The 10,722-nt window shown below is 31.8% G+C and overlaps 1 protein-coding gene across 2 annotated transcripts; it reads right to left on the reverse strand.

Annotated features, from left to right (window-relative positions):
- Positions 1-2,327: 2,327 nt before the first annotated feature.
- On the reverse strand, positions 2,328-10,005 carry LOC114425535. 2 transcript variants are annotated; one of them, XM_028392480.1, is made up of 13 exons: positions 9,721-10,005; positions 8,881-8,932; positions 8,109-8,384; positions 7,946-8,020; positions 7,801-7,859; positions 7,523-7,661; positions 7,263-7,359; positions 7,086-7,152; positions 6,096-6,194; positions 5,724-5,813; positions 4,378-4,532; positions 2,977-3,078; positions 2,328-2,852 (listed from the first exon to the last, which is right to left on the reverse strand). In XM_028392480.1, exons 3-13 carry the CDS (start codon positions 8,353-8,355, stop codon positions 2,705-2,707), a joined length of 1,278 nt encoding a protein of 425 aa, XP_028248281.1. In that variant the 5' UTR covers positions 8,356-8,384; positions 8,881-8,932; positions 9,721-10,005; the 3' UTR covers positions 2,328-2,704. The 2 variants fall into 2 exon arrangements, with proteins under 2 accessions (XP_028248281.1, XP_028248282.1); XM_028392481.1 differs by lacking the exon at positions 9,721-10,005 and adding an exon at positions 9,094-9,633.
- Positions 10,006-10,722: the final 717 nt, after the last annotated feature.

Below are 10,722 nucleotides of genomic sequence, written 5' to 3' on the forward strand. Positions count from 1 at the left end.
AATTTTACGTGACACATAGGAATGAATTTGATACTAAGATGATTACGGTTATCTCTAATTGTCACCATAAGAACATATTTGTTATATAATATTTTTTTGACTTCTAGTCTTTCCAACTTCGAATAGGGTAAGTAGTCAGTTTTATCTCTGAATGTGTAATTCGCTGACAAATGTATCCCTGAAAGATGAAAATACAAAATTCAGTCTCCCAAAAGTGTAAAAAGTGCGATAAATATATGCAGGCGTTGACTTCCGTTCGCCACCCTTAATAAAATAATCAAGATTGAAGTAAAATATGAGATATATTTATCTTTTATTTATAATAGATTGTGACTAATTGTTATAATTTGAAAAAAATTATAAAGATTGGTATACTATTATAGTGTTTATTTTGGTAAATTAGTAGAATGCTTATTTTGGATAATTTTTATCATGACAGACAAATTATAGTTGATGATCAATATTATAGTTATTATTATGTTTGTTTTAAATTATATTTGCCAGTATAATTTCTTAAGTGATTATTGTAATGTTATGTTTGTAAGTATAAAAAATGGCGAAAATTTATCCTAAAATTATATTTTAACCTTAAATGAAACAAAATTTTAGATCTAACAAATTAGTCCAATAGAAACATACTGATATTTAGGTCTAATAAAAAATTATTGATATTTTCATTCAATAATAGTAATTTATTGACATTTTGATCGAATGGTACTGACATTTAGGTCCAAAAACAAATGATTGACATTTTTCTCTATTAAAAAAATATTGGCATTTTCGTCCAACAAAAAATTACTAACATTTATGTCCAAAAATGATATCTTATTGACATTTTTGTCCAATTTAAGCAACATGACCACATTGACAATCATTTCAGTAATAAATTCGTCCATTTGTGCCATGTATGCTATTTCATTAACGGTGACGAATGAAAGTTAAAGACTGGATATATTTGTTGCACTTTTTACACTTTCGAAGACTAAATTTTGTATTTTTATCTTTCAGGGACGCATTTATCAACGAAATACACATTCAGAGACAAAAGTGACTATTTACCAAAAAAAAACTTCTTTTATGACCAATTTCCCCCCTATTATTATTACATGATCTTCAAAAATTCGTAACTCAGTATTGTTTAAATATAAAAAAGTTGTGACTTGATAATATTAGTTTAAGGACTGATTTTTTTTTTTTAGTTTTAGGTCAAAGATAACGGGCTAGATTAAAGACTAATTTCATTCTCAGCTCATGTCTATCTTGGTTTAATGGAATTTTGCATGAAAATTGAAAATAAATTCTCCCACTAAATAGATCATTTTCACTCATATAAATACAATGTCAATCTTTGATTGTTTAAGGACTGAAATAATACAAGGACTTATTTTAATTTTTTTATTTCAGAGATTAATAATTAATGTGAGAATTTCCAGGATTAAAATGAAAGTTGATCCTAACTAATCATCTAAACAAACATGATCCAACTAAAAAATACAAATATGTTTCTTACCTAGTTTGTGTTTCAATGATCTTCTTCCATAGTTCAGGGAGCAAACAAATTCATGGTGCTGAGAATGGCGCTTATGGGGAAGGGAGAGGGAAGGAGAAGGATTTTTGTTTTAAAAAGGGGGAAGGATTAATTTTGGTGTTTTGAATATTGCAATAAAAGGTGGGTGTATTGAGGGAAAAAAAATGTTGCAAAAAGAAAAGACCTAATACGATGGCTACTCATCGATCTGCCCAAATGGGTTGAATTAACCCGAATACATAAGTTTATTTTTTTATGCGTACTCATAAAAATGACCAATGTTGGGTTTTTTTAAGACCTTTTAGACCCTAAGTATATAGCTCTTGTACTATAAAACATTTTTTTTTTACCTTTTAAGTCATCTGATTTCTTTTATTTTAAACTAGGAAAAGAGAGACAATCCGTGTCTTTCTATATTTTTTAAATAATAAAAAAAGTTAAATATAGTTAATAAAAAATGACAGAATATATAAAAGTAGTGAAAAATTAATGTAGGTTAAAAGAAAATTTTGAAATTTACGTAGTTTGAGAGTAAAATTGTCCAATAAAATATGAACACCAAATGAGATCATTTTCATCATTAATAGTTATAGATTAATCCTCTATATTATTAAATTAACTTGACATTTTTAATGGGTTTTTTTTTTTTTACCTTCTATTGCATGGCATCAATGACATTTTGCCACAACAATGACATCTTATTATGTCGCACCTAATGGTTCGGTTTTTTAATCTACCTTGCTCCTAGGATAGCAAAAATTTCATTTTCTCTTGTACTAAAAATAAATGATACTATAGCAAAGAATATAAAAATTCTCTCTCCAATGCACACAATTCATTTACACACGATCCTTACACAAACTTGGTTACAATGAAATGAAATAGCAATTTTATATTGATGTTATTCAGGTATTGGCAAGGAGACCCTTTCTTTTCCCCCGAGGACAATTTACATTGAACCTCTATTTGCTGGGCGTCTTACAAATATTATAGGCGAAAGGAGGAAATTAATATATGAAGTAAAAAAAAAAAAAAAAGTAAATGCAGAAGGTAGAAAAAGAGTTCAAATAAACTAATTTGTTTTTTCTATTAACAAGAATTGGAAAAACACCCTTTGGCTGATATTTTTCAGGTAGACCAACATTTCTTTGAGGTGTGCAAATTCATTGTATTTTATCACTTGTCACCCTTGAGATGGTTAGGATCAGTTTGTCCCACTTTTATGTTCTCTGTTCTCCAAGATGAGTCCACTTGAGGAAGTTGATATTCATCTGGTTTCAAGGCCAATGAAAAATCAGGCAATGTTGGTGCTGTCTCCATGATCCTGTAATAATAAAAAGAAAAGCACAATATGGTTTTGTTGGTCATCATACTACTTTTCATTAACCAAGAATAATTAAGCAATTACAGTTAAGTAACAAGTTATTCGTGCATTTTGGAAAGTTTACCTTTCATAAGAGTACAAATCGCGGTTTATTCGCACCTTGCTTGAAGTATCCTTAGGAATTTTTTCAGAGAGATATTTCACGGTCCCCCAAGGTGGGGGATTTCTGCAACCAATGACTGCCAGTTAGATGGGCCATAATACAGCAGATTACCACCAATAGTATTATTCTTCTTGAAGAGATAGAAAATAAAATGATATGTCAAAGCCATGGTCATGATAATTCTCAATGAACTAGGTTGAAGGCATAAACCATAGCTGATAAATGTTTTTCAAAAACAATAACGAAGGCCACAAGGAGAGTTGAAAGTATTTTAAAAAAAAAATCTACTTATCACTCTCTCTCTCTTAAAAAGTAAAAGAGGAAAAGGAAGAAAGTGGGAGTACAGTAGGAAATGATAGATCATAATCGCATATTATGTCACCACACCACATGTTAGAATATGCTAAAACTATTCTACCTTCTCAGGCATGCTATTAAATTTCAAGGAAATAGGGAGTGATTTATACTTCTTTGACAATCACAATAATTTTCTATGAAGTTTATTAAAATAAAGACTTAAACACATTTTTAGTTCTAGTATGACTGAATTTAGTTTTAATTCCCCTAAAAAAATTGCTAGTTTTAATCCTCGTAAATTTGAGAAATTCTTAAAATGGTCCATATCATCATCTAGTAGTGACATGACATGCATCTAGGCATGCTACATCAGCGACCATTTTGCGGTGGCATGTGAAGTGGTATGTCGAGATACATGTCACATCACCGGGAATAGGAACCATTTTCTAAAATTTTAAAATTTATAAGAATCAAATCTAACAAGAAAAAATTAGAGGACTAAAAACCAAATTTAGTCATATTTAAAAGTTAAAACATATTTTACCTAAAATAAGTATACAATAAGATATTGCTAAAATATTGTAATCCTGTCACCCATACATACATTAACACATTCTCGTTGTGATCCTCAACATCCAAAGGGAGATTAAAGCATATTTACCGATTTTCACTTAAATTATCATTATAAGGGTAATCCGGAGGTGAAACTAAGGAACAAATTCTCGAAGGTACAAGATACTAGAAGAAAGCAAAGATCACAAGGATGCTACACACAAGGTTTTTCCAGGAATAGCCTCAAAAAACTAGAAACTTAACTCACATTTATCTGAATTTCAAGAAGATAGAATTATATTATTTAGAAAACATGAAACCAAACATCACACGACCAGTCCCAGCTCCAGCAGATAACCACAACTAATAATGATATTATATTATTTAGAAAACATGTACATTACATCTAACTGTTGGTACAGCAAGTTCTTAAAGAAGGCTAAACCCTGTTTTCTGAGCACATATAAAATAATAAAAACATAAAAGTGTGTAAAAAGGAAGACAAAGGATAACCTTGACAATGGAGATGCTGCGTTGAATGCCTCACACAACTTCTTACTTTCTTTGTAATACTCATCTGCTGCTTGCAAAGCAGCTACAGCCATCCCATGAGATTTTTCTGTATTTCCCTCATCAAGAATCAAACCATGATAATAATATGCTGCAGCCTAGTAAATCATTAGAACAAAAATATCACAACTTCGTATCACTTGCTTCTGCAGAATGCATCCCCTATCCTCATTCCCAAACTATATATGAATATGATGAAAGCAGAAGAAAACATATAGACATATGTACCTATGGTGCTTATGCCATCAAATACAATTATTACAAACAAAAAAATTAAGAAAAAACATCAAATTACTTGAGCATTTACAACCACACCACAACTACCATGCAGATACCTTATCTCATATATCCAAATCACACTGTTTCTCACCACTAAGAAAGTCTACATCAAAATAGCATAAGAATCTAGAACCAGAAACAAAGACCATTAAATCTTTTGGTTAAGCATTTTATTAACCAAGACACAACCTGTTAGCCAATCAATGACATTTTCTTCCAACAAAAAAAAAATCCCAAAATGAGCTCTCAATAGACTAAAATTTAAATCTGAATATGCATTATGCATTCCCCCCCCCCCCCCCCCCTCCCTCCCCAAAAAAAAAATTAAGGGGAAATTTTGAGAAGTTCATAGTAGACAAAAAAAGAAAATCATTACTTATATTATTTCTTCCCGAGTGGCAACTCATCATGTATATTATGTAACCATAAAATGGTGCTGAAAAATATAATGAAATAATTCTAAAGGAAGGGAGGGATAGGTTGCAGGTTCGAATCCCCCCGCTAACAAAAATTAACAAACTAACAACTAGCATTTGCCGATAAAAAAAAATTATAATTATAATGTAAGATGCAACAACATGATACAATATTATGGTTCAAGAATATGAAAGGCATTTGGGCTTGGTTGATAGAAATAGTAAAAGCTTTAGTAGAAGATTTAGATTTAATCATCCTCATCTATCTCAAAATTAGCAGCAGCATGGCAAATGTTTCATCAGACTACAGCCATTACCAAAAACACCTATCTGTTTTGAACAATCAATCAAATATCCCTTTAGCCAGTTCCAGCTAAAATTGGTCTCATAAGACATAAAGATTCAATCCCCTCAGCTTCTCAAATTTGCGCACAAACTCCATATTTCATCTTGAAGTTGTAGAGGAAAATCAATTATTCGAACCAATTTATACTTTCATCTCTATTATTTGCTTAAGGTAATCAATAAACCAGAAAATTGATCTCCACTCATATAACTATATAGAAGTAAATAACTAGGGAGAAAAGGGCATACCTTTGCTTCAACATATTTCCATTTCACAAAAAGACAATGTTTTTCACCCCAACCATTTGCTAATGGAAGATTCATAATGTTATCTTGAGCCTGTAAAAAAACAATGTAATCAACTCAATGTATGCTGATCAAAAGCACCCATGTTAAATTACTAATGCACACCACATAAATAGACCATATAGAATAAAGACAAAGACTTGTCATAGGAAAAAACTGTTATCAATACAATACAGATCCCAAGAGAAATGAGTTATCCTGAAAGGATTGTTAGATACAACCACAAATAAATAAATAAATAAAAAGGAGCAATTCCCAGTGACATAAATAGTAAAACAGTCAAGTATAGATACCATACAAAACAAGTTATCAGACCTGCTGCCAGCATTTCACCATCTCACATGCAAGCCTACGCTTAACTGCAAGAGTGGCTTTGGTACTATCAATTGCCATTCCAAGTTGTATATCTATACCCTGATAATAAAAAAAATAGGGAAGAAATAAGCATATACATCCAAATAGATTTGACAGAGAGTAAAGGTATCTATATATTGAACATTTTCCTTCTCCAAGCTTCCATTCAATATCGGTATCACAGAACTTTTCTCCCAGGAAGATTCACCATACAGATATATTCCATCACACAAATTCTAAAAGTGACACAACACATTACATTACTTGAAATAAAATCCATAGGAATTTACGTATGATGGGTTGAGAAAAAGGACCACAAGCATCAGACAAGCTCCCCTTTTTTAAACCCTTCATAACTTTGACTTCCCCCACAATGAAATGAATAAATACATTGTAAATACCAAAATAACAAATGTAAGATTTTTACCCTTATCAATCCAGTCCTTTCTTTTATTATGAGGACAAAGGCAAGTAATAAGAGACTTGAAAGTCAAATGCATTGTTCTCAGATTCATATATTCAACATGCAATAAAAAAAATTGCTTACTTATTCAAACAATTTCTGTGTTTTCTTAAAGAAGAAACCTATGTAGAATCTGATTGACCAAGAAAGCTAAAAACCTGCATTTTCTTAAGAAAATAAATACAATTATAGGATTGGAAGGACAACTTGATGTATATCCCAAATATTTTTTAGGGTTGAGAGAACAAAGTTGTTTTCTCCATTAATAAAAAAATACTAAAGAATCATAAGCATTATTACCAGGTAATCCAGTCCTCTGGACTTTAATACTAAAGAAACCATAAGCATACAATTGAGATAGATTCATAAACATACCCTGGCAAAGCTAAGTCACCTAATTGAATACCATAACACATCTTTAGCCATTGACGAACAAGTAGACAAAAGACACTTCAATTAGTGTGCCCATATTAAAGAAACATTAATACCTGTCCTAATGCTTGTAGACAGAGTGCTCGAAGAACTCCTTCTGCTAGGTCTACGGGTAAATTTCTCCTAAGATCAGAACCAAAGTAACAAACATCAAAAGAATGAAGAAAGCCACTTAGAGTACATAAAAAAAAGTGCAACATTCAATTAATAGCATACATTAGAAATGTACAAACCTGAGTTCCAAAGGCAACTGCGGAAGAACATGTTTGACTGCACAATCCAAATACCCAGCAGCCTTAAGGAAAATATCAACAGAGGTTCGTCTGCTTTCTGTTAGTCGATATCAAAAGTATTAACTTCACATATGAAATGTTCTTGAAGTCTAAACTAATCTATTCCAATGTATTTTTTTCAGTTTGATATATTAAGCAATAAGAGAGATTCAGGGATGGGGCAACAAATTTGTTGACATACACCAAAATTTTATACCAACCTTCTGATACTTTTGGCAGATGACCATCAGAGGATGATGATCTTGGAAGCAGTAACAAGTTAGCCTGTGATAGTGATAGCATTGCCATCAAATGCAAAACTGACAACACCTCATACCAAGCATTAGACATGGTTGTTTCCTGTGAAGAGTGCCAATCATGGCATACGATAAATCATGGAAGTTGTGGGAACAAATTAATCAGCATTCTTCAGGATAGAAAGTAACTTTCACATCAAATCCAGAAACATGTATGGATTTTAAAAAGAAAATCTGATTACCTCTTTGTCATCCTCTTGATTCACCCAAGTAAATTGTACTTTATATTGTAAATGGCTTCCTGCACCATAAACATAGGCAATAATAATCAATAGTTGTCTTGCAGAGAGCATACATCATATACAAATGGACTAACACAAGCTTTACCATCCTTAACTAATCCCAGAACAACAGGCAAGTAATCTTCAAGAGCCTGCAGAAGATCAGCCAGCATTGAACCTCCTGCAGAAGAAATCAAAGGATGCTAATGCATCAATAAATTAGAGTAACTTATTCATCATAAAATAATTTTGTTGTTGTTAAAACAAACCATGCTGAGTTTTTCTTTTTGTTCTTGTAATTGTAGGACCTTCTTGACCAGCCATTATAACTATGCGCATTCTAAGAGCAGACAGGTGTTCCACTATATTCTTGGACAAATAATTGCCAAGTGATTGAGCAAAATCAACAGGCTTAGGAATCCTCAAACCAGGAACATATACTGAAACTTCACCAATACTCCCTGGCCTCCTTCTATTTCCACCAGAGTCCTTCGTAGTTGACACCACGCAGCCCATATCTAAAGGCTCACTGTATCTGCTGAATGCTGGTACAAATAAGATAAAGAGAATCACCCCAAAATTCTCAATTTCAGTGAGTATAGTGAGTTTCTATTGTCTAAGACATCAAGCAGTGCAAACTTAGAAATAAAGTGCTAGGGAGGGGATACATGGCAATGACAAAAATGTTTATTCATTATATCAAAGTTCTAGAGAACACTTGCAAGGAAGCTGAGAGATTAACACTAAAAAAGACATTAACCTGACTAATTAAATGGCAAGTTGCCAACCAACAAAAAAAGTGGTAGTAGGTTACTCACGAGCACCATTACATTTAACATGTAATGGGATTGTCCACAATATTTTAAAATTGACAATATTTTATTCAGTAGCCTTATTTTTATACCTTTTTTGGTTTGTTTTCAGCAGTATTAATGATTCCTTCTTTGTTATCCACTTCTTAAATAAGCCAAAAAAAAAAAAACTTCATAATCTTAATCCTTAACTAAAAATAAGCACCAAAGACTAATCTAACCAACGAACCTTGTCCTTTGCCCTGGCCGTTGACTGGTCAAGTCAAAAGTTCTGGAATTCTCTGCAAAAAAAATTCACAGGTAGAGAGTTGAGTTTGAGAAAGAAATAGAGCTAAAAGTGACAGCATCACAAGAACAGCATGAGACATGACAAGGGGTGCCCTTGTCAACGTTTAAATGTGACAACAAGAGAAAAGGCTTCAAAAGGTTGCACTATGCTTACACGGTGACAACACTTAAAGGTAAAGTAGCATCAAGTGAAAGCTTTTATTGGATTCTACATTTCAAGAGAAAAAAACAGCTGAAACTCTTGTGAGTAAAGGGTCTCCAAAGAAAACCAAAAACAACTGAACAAGCAACAATTGCAGAAACACAAAGGAATATTTGCATTCATTCATCATCATTTCATCTCTAATTCCTCGTTCCAACAAATCATGAAACAACGTGTCTCTGTTAGCATCTTCAGAAACTTGGCAATGTTCCATAAATGGATAAGATAACTCGAAAATAAAAGCTCAAAACTTTCTGAAACAAATGAGAAAAATGGTCCATTGATTTGATGAAAATCCCCACAAAATTATGAAATATCCAAAAACCCATTTCCAAATTTCACCCAAATACCAAACTTGAACTTGGTTGGCCTGATTTTCCCAATTGGGATAATCTAAAATGATACCAACCCCCCACAAAAAAAAAAAAAGAGACATTTTTTAAGAACAATTTCCAAAGTTGCAATCATATTTTCTTCTCCTCACTCTTCCCAACCTTCAACTTATCACTTCCAACAAAAAAGGACAAACAGAATCAGCCACAAAACCAAACCCTCAATACATGTTAATTGGTCTTTTACCATTAACAGCACAGTGGTGGCAAATTGAAGAAGCTGAGGAAGTTAATGGAAAGCACAAGAGTGCAATTCAATTCAACTCAAAATCCAAGAAAGCAGAGATTTTGAAAGGTTCCCAGAAGCACAACCACCCTGAAGGTGAAGATGAAGATCGCACAACCAAAATTTCAAAGGAATGGGACTCAATAACTTTTGCTTCAAAGAGAGCAACAGAGACAGATAGAGAGAACCTTCCGTGAAAACAAAAGTAGAAAATGTATTTGGATTTTGATTTTAATTATTGAACAATATTAACATATAGGAGCATTGCCGTGTTTTATTTTATAGTATGTTGGTATATGTTATTTTATATGCGTACATATGCGTTATGCGTTGCTTCTAACATAGACTCGTAGATAGAGACACACAAACTATTGTTGGAAAATGAAATGGCATTAGGTCGATTTATTTATCCCCTGTATAGTATATAGATATTTGAAAATTTTCATTATTTTATATTATTTATAAAATTCAAATTATTGATTACTTTTAAATATTGACTAAACAATACTACTATCTTTTGGAGTTGTAAACTGTTTTAAAATATTAAAACAATTGGCAGTTGATAACTGCTACCATCGAGGCAAAAACAATGGGTTGCTGGTGGCTGTCTGAGGTTTTCCCCCAAAGATATAAATAAATTAAACACTTTTATATTTTTTATAATGTTTTTAATTAATCTTTCTACTTCATAAATAAGAAAATAAATATTTTTTGTCAAAAAAAAAATATTTAACACCTTTTCTATATAAAGTAATAACAGAATCAATAGAAAAATATTATGGAAAAATATATATAAAGTAACTCAAATAAACTTGCAAGTTACATCAGTTGACTCACAAGTGGGCCTTGATATTAATGCTTCGTTAGCATAAAATAAATGGCATGTAAGTTGAAGCTAAGATAAGATAGAGCTGAAATGCTGATATGTTATTATTAGGTTAGATAGATGGAAATAAATAAAAT

This window comes from Glycine soja, chromosome 9 (assembly GCF_004193775.1).
Source record: "Glycine soja cultivar W05 chromosome 9, ASM419377v2, whole genome shotgun sequence".
Taxonomy (NCBI): domain Eukaryota; kingdom Viridiplantae; phylum Streptophyta; class Magnoliopsida; order Fabales; family Fabaceae; genus Glycine; species Glycine soja.

Excerpts from the sequence above, each read along its gene's own strand:
- LOC114425535 (XM_028392480.1), bottom strand. The coding sequence starts at position 8,355 with ATGGGCTGCGTGGTGTCAACTACGAAGGACTCTGGTGGAAATAGAAGG. Across the intron at positions 7,153-7,262 it reads CAGTTGCCTTTGGAACTCAG|GAGAAATTTACCCGTAGACC; the intron begins GTTTGTACATTT and ends TTCTGATCTTAG. Across the intron at positions 2,853-2,976 it reads GATTTGTACTCTTATGAAAG|GATCATGGAGACAGCACCAA; the intron begins GTAAACTTTCCA and ends TTATTATTACAG.